The sequence below is a fragment of the Vanessa cardui genome, chromosome 16, assembly GCF_905220365.1.
Source record: "Vanessa cardui chromosome 16, ilVanCard2.1, whole genome shotgun sequence".
Lineage (NCBI taxonomy): Eukaryota > Metazoa > Arthropoda > Insecta > Lepidoptera > Nymphalidae > Vanessa > Vanessa cardui.
The window spans coordinates 8,519,776-8,538,208 of NC_061138.1; the positions used below are offsets into that span (position 1 = coordinate 8,519,776).

An 18,433-nucleotide genomic window follows, 5' to 3' on the forward strand; every position below is an offset into this window, starting at 1 on the left:
TTAAAAAAAATCAAACATGTTTGTTTATAAAATTTATATTTTACTAAGGATTTATTACACAACCTATTTTCGCGTACTAAATTAAAATAACTCGTAGTTATAGAATATATCACATTAACAACAACATTTTAAATAATAAATTGAAACAAAATTCCATAATCGTGAGATTCTTATAGGTAGTCTTTATGTCCATATTATTTGTTCAATATATAATATACAATATGTCCACTTTAAAAGACTTTAACATAATTATTTTAATTATCAATAATTCTCAAGTTATATATCGTCATAAATAAATTTATTTTAAAGAATATTATTTATGTTACATTGTAAATTAATTTATAATCCAAATTACATGAGTCCAAACGGCACATTTTTCTGAATATTTCAGTTACTAATTATAATATATAATACATTCTTTATTTTTAAACATGCTATAGTATCAGTTATTTGATGCATTTATTATATAATATTGTATTATCATATTGAATAGGTGTGTAATTAAATACTTTATTTTATTATAAACATTTGCTGAATACTATAACCATTATATTATTTTGTACTGAACTAGCTGTTAATTAAAATATTATGTGTCATGATATACAGAACGTCAAAAATTTTGGGCTCTAAAACAGGGCTTTGTCGACATTTGAAACCCTATTGGATGTTCTAAATTCTAAGTCGACCATTGGTAGCACTAGTGTTAAGTGGCTATTTGCAGAATCAATGATGACTTACATAGACCCATAATGTGTTACTTAAAGTGTGTTAAAGCCATTATTGTTATTACAAATTATTTTTAAAATTAAATTAAACATTATTTCATTTCATTTCAACAACTTAGAAGTGAAAAGTATCAATAACACCTAATGTGCATTTTATATTTTTGTTTACACTTTGCTTACAAAAATACTGACAACTTATATTACATCTAGATCTTAATGACAGTTTTTAAGAAATACAAGAAAGAAAGCTCATGTCTAGAGTTTAACGAAACGAAGTCCCCATCAAATAAGCCTAAAGAAAAAAACATTAGATTTAAATAATTTCGTTTGGAATCACAACAGTGTTTTATGTATTTTTATATAGTCTGTTCCAATCGAAGCAGTAGAGATAAACCAACCTCTTATAAATATATTCACGTGATTTGCTAATAGATAATAGATATGCTACATATGTCAACATAACTTTATAACCACATAGATTATTTTTGATATTAAAGTTGTGTATTTGTATTTGCTTCTTTTGTAGTTGGAATAGGCAATAATAATACACAATGTAATGATTTTCCGTATGGGATAAGTTGCATGTATATTCATTTGTTTTAAAGTAATTCAGCGAAATGTCGTTTAGGAATGTATAAGTAAGATTTATATTTTAAGAAAGAGTATTTCATACGCGAACCTCTGGTATTATGACTTGAATTCAAACTACCAGAACAATAATACTTTTCAAGCTCAATTCACTCAATATTAGAACAACCTCAAATACGCAATGTTTTTTCAAATCACTTTGAAATTTGTATCAATAGTAGTATCAGTTTTTGTATCGTTTATAGATTAATATAATAAAAACATCGTATGTATATTTCTATAAATAATTAAAACTGAAAATGTTATGATTGTTTCTGTATGCAATGTTGTTATAATATAAAGTGTACAAAAATCAAAATTTGTTTATAACCAATATAAAACATGATGTAACCCTTTTTATAATATTTTATTATGTTTATGAAATGAACAAACTATTAATATACGTAATCGTATAATCTTATTTGTCATTTTTAAAGTACTTACATATGAAATCAACGTTTAAAATAAACAATACCGGCAACATTTGTACAACGATAAAAAAATATTTACAATTCATTTACTTAACGATATGGAGAAGCACTATATAGGGGAAGTCATTTCAACAATAACATTCATATAAACTTTAATGTCAACATAAGGAATATTAACTATGAAAAGAATAATAGTCTTAGCAATATTGTCTGTGGAACTTTTGAGATTTAAAATAATTAAGTACACATGCCTTTTGTCCACAACATTTTAAGTGTCTTACGAAATATTTAATTATATTATTATATAAAGCTGAGAATAAAGCGATTGTTTAATAGAAACAGAATAGATTGTGATATCAAGTATCTCTACCAATCACTAACATGGCTGCCACAAGGATTTATATAAGAAGATTAATTTTAACGTTCAGGAATTCTTTTATACTGTAATCTAATATTCGTCACTTTTTTAAAACTCATGCCAAAGGAACACATTATTAAAATGAAGTAATTAATTACTAATGATATTGAGTGATTGTGATTTTAAATTACTTCTATACTAATTATATTAATAGAAGTTAAACCAAAACTATATCTCAATCCAGATGAAAGCTCTAAGAAACATACTTCAGACTACGTTTTTTTCTTAAAAATGTTCTGCAGATTCATATTGGTTTTGGACTGTTGGAATATTTGCGTGACTCTTCTCCCGACTTCCTGGGCAGCTTGGAGGTTGGTCGAGGGGCGAGGGGACGGGCCGCGCGGGACCTCGGCCGGCGAGCCCACGACTTGCAGCAGAGCCTCGATCGCCGGCTTGTACTGCGACAGGGACGGCGCCTGAACTATCTCTTCTAGTTTCCTGCAAAGCGTTACGTACATTTTTAGGTATATATCGAGGGATCAGAAAACGTAGTAATAAGATATTAATACTTCGTACTGAAATAGGCTATTTGACAATGCGAAAAATAAATTGTGAATTATTGTAATCAGTGTATATTATGAGTTTAAAAATGGTTATTTACTAACGAAACTTGAAAATAATACTTATGTTATTCAAAAATCAATAAATAAAAATGCATTTTTTCAAACGTTTGTCACGTGACACAAAACGCTCCTGATTGGCCGGGCTTATGATGAAGTCACTTTCTTGTAAACCTTGCTTTTCTACAATATGTACCACAGATTAAAATACAGCAAAGTGACGTCATCGACCCCATTGCAGCGCCATATTGTCCAAGTAGCGTTTTCGCGCGTTATTTAAATATGGAATTTTTAATATGATATTTTTCGGCTAATATGTACTAGAAATAAAAAAATCAACTTTTACTGGGTTCCTTCTTCTTCTTAATAATATAAAATGGATTTTAAAAACCAGTCAAATAGCCTATTTAATGTTAATAGCGAAATAGTTTACGTGTCACCTAAGACCTTGGCCTGTCGCATTTACCCTCAGCTACAGCCTTCAGCATCAATTGGAGAGAATATTAGTAATAAGCTATTTAATAATGCGAAGAATAAAGTGTCAAATATTGTAATCAGTATATATTATGAGTTTAAAAAATGATTATTTGTCAACGAAAGTTGAAAATAATAATCAATCTATTCAAAAATCCATAAATAAAAATGCTTTTTTTTAAACGTTTGTCACGTGACACCAAACGCTCTGATTGGTCGTGTTTATGAAGACGTCATTTGCTCGTTAATCTCCTTTGCTTCTGTACGTCCATTATATGTGCCACAGATTACAGTACAAGTGACGTCAACGACCCCTTTACAGCGCCATATTGTCAAAGTACCGTTTTCGCGAGCTTTTTAAATTTTGAATTTGACAGTTTAATATGTTCTAGAATTAAAAAAAAAACAACTCCTACCGGGTTCCTGAACCTCTACGAAAAAATATAAAATGAATTTTAGCCGAATTCATAGAGCCAAGATGGTCGAGTGGTTAAAACGCGTTAATCATAACCGATGATTGCAGGTTCAAAACCAGACAGGCTGCTATTATTGTTGGATTTTAAAAACCAGTCAAATAGCCTATTATTAAAGATGAGAATTTGGTTCAATTTTAGTGGATTGGAAAGAATAATGAATCACAAAGTAATAGTAATAATGGAGAGGGCATTGACCGCAGCGCGCGCGGCAAGTCGCGGTGCGGCGCGCAGCGGTGCACGGCCAGCTGCAGCGCCGGCAGCAGCGCGCCCGCCGCCCCCCGCGCCGCGCCGCCCTCGCACAGCCGGCACAGCGCCGACACCGCTGCAACCACACCACACCGCTGTATAAAGCGCCTTCTCACACACTTACCCCCTTCGAGTGTTGTATCGACCGCAGCTCCGTCTACCACACCACGCCGCTGTATAAAGCGCCTTCACACACACCTACCCCCCCTTCGAGTGTTGTATCGCAGCTCAGTCTAGTGCCTCGATTTAAGGCACTCATGTAAAATTTCTGAGTGCAAGCCCGGGTCAGATAGATAAATGATAAGTGGGTCTTTCAGTCTCAAGATTTCCACTAGCAACTTAAGTTTGGAAGTTGGAAGTGCGTACACTCCTGTCTACTTGGGAAAGCATGAAAAGCCGTCTTGCGTCTGAATTTTTTTCTGTCATAATGGATTTAACGTCTCATCCTCTCGAAAAAAAAGATTGCACCTGTGTTTGCAGACACACTTCTGCACTATCCTTTGGTCACTCATGAAATCAAAGTTGCTCGAGACATCAATTAGTACATCGAATGAGATTGATTTTTTTAAAATTATTTTCAATGTGCACTTTTTCTACAGAAAGTAAAATTACTGTGCAATAAGCCCAAAAGATTTTTCAACGGTAATTATCTTCCCGAATAATAGTAAAAAAATCACATTTATTTGTATTATTATTATTATAAAGACGTAACAAATCCCATGTCGCGTAGTACCTCTCTCCGAGGCGGGGCGGCCGTCCTCGTGCGGCAGCAGCAGCAGCGCGAGCGCCTCGGCGGCGCGGGCCAGCTCGCCGGGCGACAGCTCCCGCGAGCCCAGCGCGCCCTCCAGCGGCGCCCACACGCGAGCGTCGCCCGCCACGCGCCGCGCCGCGCCGCCCCACGCCGACAGCCCCGCCTCGCGCACCGACCTGCGCACCCGCCGCTATAGCTACCGTTACCGATACGCGACAAACTGCAGAATATTCTCGAAAGAATCTACATTCCAAAGCGAGCTGATCAATTAGTTCATATTTGAAATTAAAATCTCGCTTCATACATTTTTCTGGCGGATAGTTTTAATAATTAATCTGTCAAAAAAAACTCAGCTTGTGTATTATAATACTACAGGCACTGAACTCTAGAATACTAAACGTTAGTCTCAAGAAGATTTTTGATAACCCCCGACGCAAAAAGAGGGGTGTTTGACGTGTTTGTCTGTCTGTGTGTCTAGACAGACAGACGTCTGTGGCTCCCGAACGAATGAACCGATTTCAATTTAGTTTTTTTTTTGTATTATAGGTGTTTTACGGGCGGGTGTACTTATAGTCTCTTCGCGTTAAGAATGCAGTAAGTTGTCATTGTTTACCGGCACCTTTGACCAATCAAATCTTTTCAAATTACAAAGTCAAGTTCACATTGAACAGGTAAAGACATAAGTTCGAACGTAATGGTTGTGGATTTAATTAATTATTAACTGATATTAAAAAAAATTAATACCACACCACTTTGTAAAACTAAAAGTGCGAGAAATGCTGCGACCACGTCTTACGAGAAGAAATTGCCAAGTGGGATTTAGATAATGTTATGGAACTCGCTGCAGAAAATTATTTTATTAAAAACACTAACGACGACAGTAATAGTGTAAGTAATAGTGATTAAAATATTAATGACTTAATTTCGATATTTTACGTTAATGTGTACTTTTTAAATTCATTACACTTAGTCTTTAAAACAAATATAATTTGTTGGAATTTTAACACAAATATACATACATCTTTACCCTTCTTTTAAAAAGATTTGATTGGTCAAACAATGAAAACTCACTGCATTCTTAACGCGAACAGACTATAGTTACTTAACCGATATTTTATATCGTTATATGTAAGTACTAAGTATATTTTCTAGTGAGACTTACACATCGTCATCATAAAGCAAGGCGACGATGGCGGGGAGGATCTGTTTGTCTATGCTCTCCTCGTCCACTTCCGTTATGTTAAGCAGTTCCGTGATGAGGTTGGCGATGTACACTCGGACTGCGCTGCCGCTCGAACTGTCGCAACTCGTGGCCGAGACTGCAATGCAAAATTACCCCCTCATGTTGAAATAAATAATTATCAATTTCAAAATCAATGCTAATATTGTTAAAACTCAACTCAAACTCAAATTTAAATAAAACTAGTTATAACGGATTTGAATCGCGTATATTCTACCCGTGACCACGAACGCTGTAAAGTGCTCGAAACGTCGGGTTGCCAAAAATAATTAATATATGCGATTCAAATCCGTTATAACTAGTTTTATTTAAATGTGTAATAATCGCGAAAATTTAAGACAACACTATGCAAACTCAAATTGCTTTATTCAATATAGAAGATTATACTTTCTTACTGATGGTCAATTGAAACAGTACCACCTCCACAAAATCAGTAATATTTTTTCGTACATACATAACATTACAGAATATATATTGAGAAGCAACAGTCAATATCTTAATTTATCTAAATTTATTCCTTAACGATTCTTTAGCTCCTAGGTTATAGATTGCGCGAATAGCCCTCTTCTGCAGCATAAATATAGTATGGATTTTTGTTTGTTGATGGATGTTACTTAATTATAAAAAATCAACTCACACTCCCGCAGATGTTGCAAGAAGAAATTAAGCGTATCTGGCTTGTTTTGTGACAAATATTTAAAGGGAATAGAAAATATTTTCGTTGGAAGACCTCTCAAGCTGCTGTACATGACCCATCTGTGAAATGTCAAACGAATATTATCTCGAACAGTTTTTACGTAACATAGTTTGTATATATGGCGTTAATGATAGACCTAAATCTGTACCTACATATTACTATTCCTTTGCAACGATTTCGACGAAACGAAAGAGTAAAATCTTAATATATAAAAATCCAGTGTCACAATGTATGTTCCCAGTGAACTCTTCACCAACTCAACCGATATTGATGAAATTTGGCATTTATGTGTAATTTGGTCCAACTTAAGAGATAGAATAGTTTTCATTTCGATTAATGGCCTCAATGATTTATAAATAACAATAAACTGATTATCAAAGTTGATTGTTGTTATTAATTGTAAGTTACGAAAATTTCGAACAGATGGCGCCTCACATAGGATTTTTTACAGAAATCTGTCAGACCGTTTATCATTAACTTATCATAGATGGCGCTACCGTTGAATTTTAGATTTCATTTTCCACTACACGTGGTGCTGGCCATTTTTTGATCGATACTCTCTGTGACATCGCTTTTTCTGGATCATTTTTCATTTTATTTTCATTTGTTGTATATTATTTTGGATATCTATATAGCTACTAATTTACAGTTACATAATGCAGTGAAATATAAGAACAACAAAATAATAGTACAAGGAATTTATTCACATAAAATTTTCAGTAAAATGCCACCAAAAAAATCTAACCTCAACAATGCCCGTAGCAAAAAAGCTCGACAACGGCGCCTTGAAAGAGCTCACGAATCAGTCGAACAAAGAGCAGAAAAAAATGAAGCTCAAAGAATTCGCATAGCTGATATTCGTGCGCATGAATCAAGAGAACAGCGTGATAATCGTCTCCAAGAATATTTATCGAGAACAAGAGCTGCACGTGGACAACACATAGATTCAATTAGAGAACGAGACCGAGAAAGGCAGCGAACCAGTCGTGCATTATAACACGTGAATCATTTGTTCGTCTTGGGTTTAATTGTGCACCAGACATTAATTACTCAGCCGATCCCAAAGTTACCATCGGTGCGATAAACAAAATATGCAAACATTGTCAGGCGTTAAAATTTCGGAATGAATCACCTGGCATGTGTTGTGCCTCAGGGAAAGTTGTATTATTACCACTCCCTACTCCGCCTGAACCTTTGAAATCTCTTCTTTCTGGCATTTCAAATGATTCAAAATTATTTTTGCGTAAGACACGAAAGTTTAATTCTTGCTTTCAAATGACATCATTTGGAGCATCAAAAATTTGCGATCTCTCAACTGATGGTCGTAATTTTGAAACAACATTTAAAATACAAGGACAAGTGTACCATAAAATAGGGTCATTGATGCCAATGCCAAATGAAGATCCAAAATTTCTCCAAATCTATTTTATGGGCAGTTGTGAAGAACGTGTGACAACGCGATGCCAGTATAATTTTATTGAACAAGCAGAAGAGAGATCAATTGTAGTATCGTTAGAAATTTTTTTGGAGAACCGTAATCATCTGATTCAATTGTTTAAAAGAGTATCACCACAATTAAAAGGTGACAATTATCAAATCGTCACTAAAGCTGACAAAGTACCATCGGGAGGACACGCTGGCAGGTTCAATGCGCCAACTGTAGATGAAGTTGCGATTATTATGGTCGGTGATCCAGTTGACGACAGATCTATAAAAATTACCCGCCGAGATAATACTGTGAGTAGAATTTCAGATATACACCGTTCGTACGACGCACTCCAGTACCCATTGATATTCTGGCAAGGACAACACGAATATCACATCAATATCAAACAGCGTGATCCAATTAATGGTAATTAATGGTAATTAAATAAAAAAGTTCAATTCAATGAATTACTACGCCCATCGATTAATGATTAGACATAATCAGGACAACTATATTCTTCGATATCGTCAGTTGTATCATCAATACGTCGTGGATATGTTTGCTAAAATTGAAAGTGAACGCTTGCGATTCATTCGGTTTAACCAAGTTAAATTACGATCAGAGGATTACATCCACTTACGAGATGCTGTTGTTGGAAACATGGCGCTTCAGTAAACTTTAATGTGACAAACTGTGATTTATTTTAATTAAAGGTTATCAGAGTATTTATAAATAAAATGAAATTAAAAATTCTATGTTAATTTGTGTTAAATTTTGTCTTTTAAATCCTTCCTTAATCACTCAGCCACAGCAACGCGTGGCCGGGTCTGCTAGTATAAAAAAAAATTTCCACTGCTGGATCTCGGCCTATTCTTCGTTTCCAACCACGGCTTTAATGACGGCGCAAAATGTTATTATTTTTAAAATGAGTTTTTAACTCCTCCGATGATATGAACATGATATGATGATGATATGATAGGACTAATTATTATTATAAGATATGCTTATGTGTCAATGGATAATCTGCCTTAGACTGAACTATAATTCATTCCACGAATCAAACTACTAAGGAACTAATTAATCACGCATCATTTATCAATCCGACATGCAAGACAATCCTTATTTTTATGGTATAGGTTGGCGGACGAGCATACGAGCCACCTGATGGTAAGTGGTCACCATCACCCATAGACAATGACGCTGTAAGAAATATTAACTATTCCTTACATCGTCAATGTGCCACCAACCTTGGGAACTAAGATGTTATGTCCCTTGTGCCTGTAGTTACTCTGGATCACTCACCCTTCACGGGAACACAACAATACTGAGTACTGTTATTCCTATGAAATTATTTGAAATAAGGCACGCATATCAACCAATTAACGCACGAAAGCAATTTCCTTTGGGAGCTCGTTTCGTGGAATGGACTTTAAAATAAAAAAAAATGTCTTTATGCGTTAATAAGGATGATTAATTAACTTACTTTTCCAAAAATTCTCCATGTTTCGTTCTCGCCTCGCACGCTATCAGCACCGTTATTAAGTAAATGCCAACAATAACGACGCGATCAACATTAACCGCGTGTAGTTTCTCTAATTTATTCTCCAAGTCCATAATTATCTCTTTGAATATAGGATTTAAGATTTTCGAAGAGAATTCAGCACCAAAGTTATCTACGTAATTATTAAATAAATTTATAAGCATTTCATATATTGCGTGGTGACTTAATATCTTGCTATTTGTTGCTATATCTAAAATTTGTTTTACTCTGTAAAAAATAAACAGATGATAATTATGAAACGAAAATAAAAGGATTAATAATACATTGCTTCGAATAAAGAAATATATTATACTATAGAGGAATTAAGTAACAAATTGTGCAATAACACATGCAAATTTATCACATATAAAAAGTAAGCTAAAATTTACTTTAAAGTAATAATATGAAATACAGAATACTATTTACTTTATTTATTGTTTTATATTTTCATTCAGTTTAGTATGTAATTTAACAAATATTAAAAAATCTAATTAAATAAATTAATTGAATAAATTTCATATATTATAATTAAAAAAAAAAATTTGAATAAAGTGTTATCTTTAGCATAACAAATTTGGGAATTATATGAAATTAAATCACTACTATCGACATCAAAGTCATATTAACTACTGAGACTAAATACTGAACGTTCATTGGTCGCAGATTACGTCATCAGCTGGCATCGACCAATAAACAATTAGAATTCGGAATGGTGTGTGCAATGAAATACTCACACACTAATAAACCAATTCAGTTCGTCCCATCTCGCTTCGGGGTTGTCTTTCAATAAGCTACTCATTGCTGTCAATAACATCTTAGCATCAACATCATCAGTCATATAACATTGTAAATCTATAAACTTTTTCTCACTCAACGGCACTTCTTGCAGGTTTACGGTTTCCATATCACAGTTACTCAGGTTTGTATCTTTAACTAATTGTACATTAATCACATAGGCCAGTTGCGCTAAAACTAAAGCTTGCATCACATCCAAATATAATAATACGGTTTTCCATTCGTTATCTGCGCTCGCTATCACTAAATTGTTCATTATTCTGCTAAACAGATCTGAAGAAAATTTCCCTGTAATTAAAAACACAAGTATCATTTAATCCGAAATGTTAATGACAAATAAAAAAAATGTATTAAACACCATTGAAAAACTTAAGGTAAAATAGGACTATAAAGTATCATAATTGCATAAAACTTCAAGATCCCAGAAATCTGTTACTATCAATTACGGTGGAATATTTGCCCATCTGAGTAAGTACTCCTGTCCAGATGGACAAATAGTTTCGACCACGGTTTTGTTTTCGTTTTAGGAGTCGGTCGCAGTTTGCCTTGAAATTATTACAGATAGACAGAAAGATGGAGTCAGATATACAGGGTTATTGGTAACTCTTGAAAATTTTGAAAAAAGCTAAAAAACATGATAACTCAAAAATGGGTGACTTTTGGATTATGCATATGGGGGTTAAAATAATTGCAAATAGTAACCCTTATCACCTCTTAACGGATATACGTCGAGCTACCAATAACCCTGTACATATGTAACAAAATAATATTTACCAGCTAATAGAGAACTCCTCGCCAAAATTGGCACAAACACACTGATCGTATCTTTAACATTCTTCTCCACTGAATCCTTGAGGAAGCTGAACATGATATTCTCCAGCTGGCCGTACTTGTGTTCCGCGACCGGACACACGAGGCAGGCGGACTTGAGGCCGATGCTCCTTATTTCCGGTTCACTAGACTCGCACATGAGCACGACCAGACTGAGCAAGAGAGACGTGCACAGCTCGACGGGCACGTACGGGGCTATCGAGAGGCAGACTTGGCTCGCGAGTATTCGTCTCTCGATGGACCTGGATGCCAGCAGTTCCGCTATCGAAGATAACACTTCCCCACTGCCGCCCCACTTTACGACAAGACATGTCGCTGAAAAAATAATCATCGTCATAATATTTATGCAGGTAGTGTGTACCGTAGGCGCGATCTGTGATCGGGAAAGACTTTTAGTCTCATACACTCCGATGTAATTACGATGATAAAAATATGATGCTTTGCTTATATAAAAAAAAGTACCAACTTCAATGTTATATTAAAAAAATAAATGTCTTTGCCAAGATACACATTCTCCACATGAGAAATAAAGATTTCTAAACGGAACGTTGGAATAATACAAAAACTCTCCTCACAATCAATACTTTATCTCTCCTGAAGTGGTTTACGATCCTTCCGATTCGACGATTCAAGTAAGAATGACCATTTCTAGGCTTACTCCTAGTATTTAATGTTTACACGCCCCTACTTCGACTGTAGCAACATCCGGTTTCGATCCATTTTAAAAAAACAATTTAGTCAAAACCGGATGTTGACAATCAACGCAAATTGTAACAACTATTTAAATCGAATTATTTATGCTGATAATACTTTAATACATTAAAACAATAAAATATGATCATATTAAAATAAATATGGCGCTGAGATGGCCCAGTGGTTAGAACGCGTGCATCTTAACCGATGATTGCGGGTTCAAACCCAGGCAAGCACCACTATATATATGTGCTTAATTGTGTTTATAATTCATCTCGTGCTCGGCGGTGAAGGAAAACATCGGGAGGAAACCTGCATGTGTCTAATTTCATCGAAATTCTGTCACATGTGCATTCCACCAACCCGCATTGGAACAGCGTGGTGGAATATGTTCCAATCTCTCTCCTTAATGGAAGAGGAGGCCTTATCTCAGCAGTGGGAAATTTACAGGCTGTTACTTTACTTTTTTTTTTTACTTTTAAAATAAATATGGTAACAGGAATAAGATAAAGGGGCAGTCGTGGTAGGAGGGAGGTGTGGTACCTTCGCAGAGGGCGCGCGCGTCGGGCGGCTCGGGCTTCTTGTAGAGCGTGAGCAGCGCGTGCAGCGTGCGCGCGCGCCGCGCGTCGCCGGCCGGCAGCAGCGCCGCCGCGCCCGCCAGCAGCGCCGCCGCCTCGCCGCGCCGCGCCACCAGCGTGTGCGGCAGCACCTGCGCACCACACGTATAGCTGCGGAGCGGGAGCGGTCGAACGAACGCGCTTGTCGCCAACGATTGTTGGTGATTCGTGCCGCTATGCGCTGAGTTCGGTCAAAATGGAGGAAGCTAGTCCCGCGCCACCAGCGTGTGCGGCAGCACCTGCGCACCACACATACAGTTTGACGACCTCCATGGTCGAGTGGTATGTACACCGGTTTTCATGGGTACGCCACTCTGAGGTCCCGGGTTCGATTCCCGGCCGAGTCGATGTAGATTACCATTAGTTTTCTATGTTGTCTTGGGTCTGGGTGTTTGTGGTACCGTCGTTACTTCTTATTTCCATAACACAAGTGCGTCAGCTACTTACATTGGGATCAGAGTAATGTATGTGATGTTGTCTCATATTTATATTTATATTTATAGCTGCGGAGCGGGAGTGGTCGAACGAACGCGCTTGATTGTTGGTGATTCGTGGTATGCGTTGAGTTCGGTCAAAATGGAGGAAGCTAGTACTGGTGAGCACCCTCTTAGATTCACATCTAGTGGCAGTACGTAAAACCGAATTTGCTCCGGTTAGTCGTCGCCATCCATGGATGGCCTTTTATTTAAAAAAATAAAAACATGACTTATTCAAAAATAATAAAAAAAAAACTATTTCTAACCATTGTCCGTGGCATTGTTTCTGACAATAAAAAAATAACTATGTGTGGAAAAACAAGCTCACATATAAATAAAACTAGTTATAACGGATTTTAATCGTGTATATTAATTATTTTGGACATCCCGACGATTCGAGCACTTTACAGCGTTCGTGGTCACGGGTAGACAAGCTCACATGATTTATATATCGTTCAAATATTACACTCCTTTTCGGTGGCAAATTGCGTGTAATTGTAATTATATAGTATTATGTGAAATTATATTGAAAATAAAATGTCCCAGTCTTACGCGCGGCAGTCCGCAAATGAAATTCATGATAACTATACTTTGTTTAAAATCAAACTCACTCGTGGCAGTGTGTCCGCCACTAGAGGTAGCAGTCCAGGTAATGTGATGGGTTGTTTGCTGGTCACCAAGTCTGAGAGTAGATCGTTGGCTAGAGGCTCATTTAGGTCTGTTGATTCGTAACACCACGACAGTATCGATTCCTTCAGGTTGTTAGGAAGAGTACTAGAAATATAACGATAATTTATAAATTTAGAGTGCAATAGAAAGAAACTTTTTAAATATGATTCCTAATATATTTTTTTAACAGGCTCTCAGATTATAAAACATAAGTCAGATACAGCGCGCGTAACATAAAAAGTAAAGCAACAAAAATATATAAAAAACAAAAGCGATATTTAGTAGCGATGTTTATTCTAATGGATTCAATAAACATCGCTAATACATATATTAATTTCATAAAAAGAAGATGTTGGAGGCAAAAAATAACGATACAAGAGACTGTAATAGGCTATTTGACTGGTTTTTAAAATCCATTTTATATTATTAGTAGAGGTTAAGGATCCCAGTAAAAGTAGATTTTTTTATTTCTAGTACATATGTGCCGAAAAATATCATATTAAAAATTCCATATTTAAATAACGCGCGAAAACGCTACTTGGACAATATGGCGCTGCAATGGGGTCGGTGACGTTACTTTGCTGTATTTTAATCTGTGGTACATATAGCAGAAAAGCGAGGTTTATAAGAAAGTGACTTCATCATAATCCCGGCCAATCAGGAGCGTTTTGTGTCACGTGACAAACGTTTGAAAAAAAATGCATTTTTATTTATTGATTTTTGAATAAATTAAGTATTATTTTCAAGTTTCGTTAGCAAATAACCATTTTTAAACTCATAGTATACACTGATTACAATAATTCACAATTTATTTTTCGCATTGTCAATTAGCCTAGTTACCAATAAGTTTATCAATAAGTAACATTAACCCGAATTAAACTTACCTGTCGATCCACATTTCCTTGCTGCTCTCAATAGTGTTGTACTCGTATTGCACGCGCGTCCACTCGCCGGCGTCGTTAATGCTCAAGGTTTCGTCGAGCGTGGTCACGCTGCCGCGTCTGTAGGGAGAGCCGCGCACACTGTCGCCTAGCAACGCCGGTTCGAAGGAGCTAGTGTTTGAACCTTCTTTTTTCGTTCTATGAATGTTGAAGATACAGGTTATACATATATCCATATATAGTACGACACAACTTAGATGTATCATCGGCAAAATTCGTAAAACCGATCACATCCGAATTGAGTACGCCATCCCAAATTATCAATATTTATTTCTCATGTGAATATGAGCTTTGCACAAACGTAATAACTTGTAATATCATATGACCTAATATATTCGTCAATTTGACGCGTCGATTTACATGCACTCGCTTTCTCTGACGCGGGAATCTATAGCGACGAATAGCGTCGAATGGCGCGATAGGGAGCTTTTTCTATTGGTTGTGTAAATCGGCAGTAATCGGTTTTATTTTCATTCCATTGCATTTTCCGATGCTACATCTAATTTGTGTCGTACTATACATGAAACTTTTTTTTAATTATGATGTATTATTTTAATCATTCCTTTTTGCTTCAATGAGTCACCAATCTAGGGAATGAAGTTATTATGTTCCTTGTGCCCGTAGTAACCCTGGTTCTCTCACCATTCAAATTGGAACACAACAATACAAAGCATTACTGGTTGACTGTAAAATATATGATGAGTGTGGTATCTACCCAGGTTGGTTTCCAAAAATCCGTACTACCAAGTAATGTAAAGATATAAAGCAGATTTTTCAATTTTTTGTTTGGTTTTTTATGTGAGTTGCTTTATAGATATCCTCATAATATCTCAAAACATTTTAAGATGACTACGACTTCAGACCAATACATAATAATAGTATAAAATAACTGGATTTACAATTTGTAAAATCATTTTAAATGATTCCATGCAACTAATACAAACATACTTGCAATAGGCTACATTATGAAAAAATAACTTTGAACCCATTCATGTAATACTTACGATCCACCATTTTTCTCGCTGTATATCATCTCAAATTGCTCCGGTGTTACACTATGAGTTGAATTTCCACTGCCATAATGATTCTCTGAAGCTGTACAAGGGAGAGGCTTGTTTTCGAAAGTCTGTTCTAATGTTGACTGACCACTGAACAACTTATCACCTGGTATTTGTAGATCAAGAGCTTTGCCCTCAGATGTTGGACTTGTCAATGAATTCAAACTTACTAACGCAGCATCATACAACTTTTGAAAGTTTAACTTTTCTGTTTCTAAAGCTATTATTTTTTGTTTAAGCAACTCTATCTCTTCAGCCTGAATTAAAAGCTGTAAATATTAATTTTATTTTGTTAATAGATAAATGATATTGAGAATATATTTTTTTTAATACTTGTAATAACATTTAATAGTTGCATTAAATGCAACATAGTTAGATAGAACACTGACCAGTGATTTAGCAAAACCATTCAATGGTTATTTATACAAAAAAAAAAATTGAATATAATTTAATTTTAAGTTTTGGTTGTATGGAAGGTTATCGGAACACAACTTGCAGCCAGGCACTAAAACTGGACTAAGCCAAATAATACTTTATAATACTTATTCTTATGTCTTTATATTATGACATGATGAAGACAAAAAAATGTTTTATCACTAAAGAGTTAAGATATGATAAAAATAATACAATTATTATAAAAGGGAGTGTTTGGATGGATGGATAGATGATTGTTACTCAATCAAGTCAGAACAGATTTCAATGAAAATTGGCTCACAGATTTAATTTAGAATACAAAGGTTACTTTTTATCCCTAGCCCCGACAAAAGATATGAGAAGCTAGACAAAAACTAGTAATTTATGAATGTAAAAGTTCATTTATAAATTATCATTTGTTATTATTTAAACAGAGTTGTTAGTAAATAGAAAATGAATGTTAATCACCTCATGATTCCATTCAGAGTCATGGTCTAATGATGTTTGACAACTAACACATACATTGCCTTCGTCAAAATCAGTTTGACACTCCATTTCTGTTAATGATATACTTGTATTCATAGCCGAGTCCTCCTTTGCTACATTGAGATTAGTAGTGCTTCCTCTAAATAAGGATATCAAACTAGAGGGTCTCGGCATGTTTAAGCCAACATCATCCCAATCTTCAAATTCCTAAAATTAAAGTATTTCATTAAAATTATACACTAATTGAATACATATTACATGCTGCTAACCAAACTAAACTGTAAACTGATACAGGTTTACTGAATGCTTAGTGGAAGCTTTAAATTATTTTTATTCTTATAATTTAAAATACTTTGTAATAAGTTACCTGATCTGGATTTTCATCTGAGAAAGTAATGCTCGTCAACTTGTAATTTTGAAGCAATAGGTACTCATTTATGAGAAAATTCAGAGCTCTCTTCTCATGTGGTTTTAAAGATCTTTCATTAAAGTTGTCTTTTGTTGTTTTATCTAAAGTTGATTCTCCATCTGCAATACATTATAAATCAATGGCTAAGAATTATAATTCATGAACACTCGTTAGAAAATATAATTTGTATTACCTGCAAATTGAGTGAGATTTGCTCTCAATGCATTAATAGTTTCGCGAGCTTTTCGAAGTTCAAACTCGAGCACTGCAACATCTCCACCACTTCCTCCGCGATCGCCACCTCCATCTTCAGAATATCTTGCTGTGTCTAGAGAGTCCAATGTAGCTTGACTTGGTGTACGGTCTATAGAATATAAGTTATCAATATATAGATTCCTTTTTTTCAATATTACTTGAGTTTTAATTTTTGATGGTAAAATGAATACATACGCATAGAACTAATATCTGTCGCTCGTGATACATGTTGCTCGAAATTGCCAGGATTAGAAAAGAATTCTCTTAGTTGAGGTAATTCTTTGCCACTCTCTACAAGTTCCGTATGAAGTTCCAAAGCAGATAAAAAGAAATTGTCTTTTAACAATTTTGTCGCTATATCTTCATATGTGAGATGTAATGTCGTGAAAGAACTCTCTTCTGCATCCTTATATGGATTCATTTTCACGTTACTTTATATTAAAACATGACAAATACAAAAATATTAGTTATAGGATTTCTTGAGGTAATCACATTCTCACTTATGTTTATATTTTTGATAATTATTTGGTTTCCACAGTGAAAATTGAAGAATGAGCACTCTGTCGCACTGACGAAAATTTGACATTGACTTTCTACATTTGTCAATTTGACAGTATAACCAGTGTTTCAAACAATTTTAAGAAAGTGATATACTGAGTGAAAACTAGAGTTTACTGAACGAAACTGACGTTGTCTGCCTTATACAAATTAATAAAATCTTCTCCAATAAGCCCCATTTTGTTTTATGTTGTTATTGTTTATTTTAGTTGAGGAACATAAAAAATGGTCTCATATATTTTTCAAAATACAATTATAGCATATACAATATGTAAACAAGTGAAAATAATTTTACGAAAGTTATTTTGCCGTTAGGCAAATCTTATTAAATAATACTTTCATTTAAATTATATTTTTGAAAACATATCATATAACAAATATAACAATTGCGAAATTATTTTCAATGAACTTTATTCGTTTTATTGACGACATAATATCTATACTATCAAAATGTAGTCACCATGAAATTTTATAAAGTCTAGACTTTAAGCTGAATCGGCTTAAAATATATATTGCGAACTGAAGCAAACATAATAACGGTCAATCTATAACAAACAATATGCCAACGTGTAAACAGTGCTCATATTGAGAACCCGACGTGTACGGACTGGCTTTACAAT

General features: G+C 34.8%; 1 protein-coding gene across 1 annotated transcript; it reads right to left on the reverse strand.

The window, feature by feature from the left end:
* Positions 1-885: 885 nt before the first annotated feature.
* Positions 886-17,858, reverse strand: LOC124536148 (RAB11-binding protein RELCH-like). Its single transcript, XM_047112610.1, has 16 exons — positions 17,451-17,858; positions 17,194-17,364; positions 16,959-17,119; positions 16,574-16,798; positions 15,638-15,960; positions 14,577-14,771; positions 13,635-13,797; positions 12,474-12,639; positions 11,181-11,552; positions 10,346-10,694; positions 9,555-9,839; positions 6,586-6,704; positions 5,871-6,027; positions 4,691-4,884; positions 3,907-4,033; positions 886-2,639 (listed from the first exon to the last, which is right to left on the reverse strand). The coding sequence occupies exons 1-16, from the start codon at positions 17,674-17,676 to the stop codon at positions 2,414-2,416; spliced, it is 3,459 nt and encodes a 1,152-aa protein (XP_046968566.1). The 5' UTR covers positions 17,677-17,858; the 3' UTR covers positions 886-2,413.
* Positions 17,859-18,433: the final 575 nt, after the last annotated feature.

Bases quoted from the DNA above. Each gene is read 5' to 3' on its own strand.
- LOC124536148 (XM_047112610.1), bottom strand. From the start codon at position 17,676: ATGAATCCATATAAGGATGCAGAAGAGAGTTCTTTCACGACATTACAT. The intron at 17,120-17,193 runs GTAATACAAATT...AATGTATTGCAG, and splicing joins AAATCTCACTCAATTTGCAG to ATGGAGAATCAACTTTAGAT. The intron at 9,840-10,345 runs GTGAGTATTTCA...TATTTTTTACAG, and splicing joins CTGAATTGGTTTATTAGTGT to AGTAAAACAAATTTTAGATA.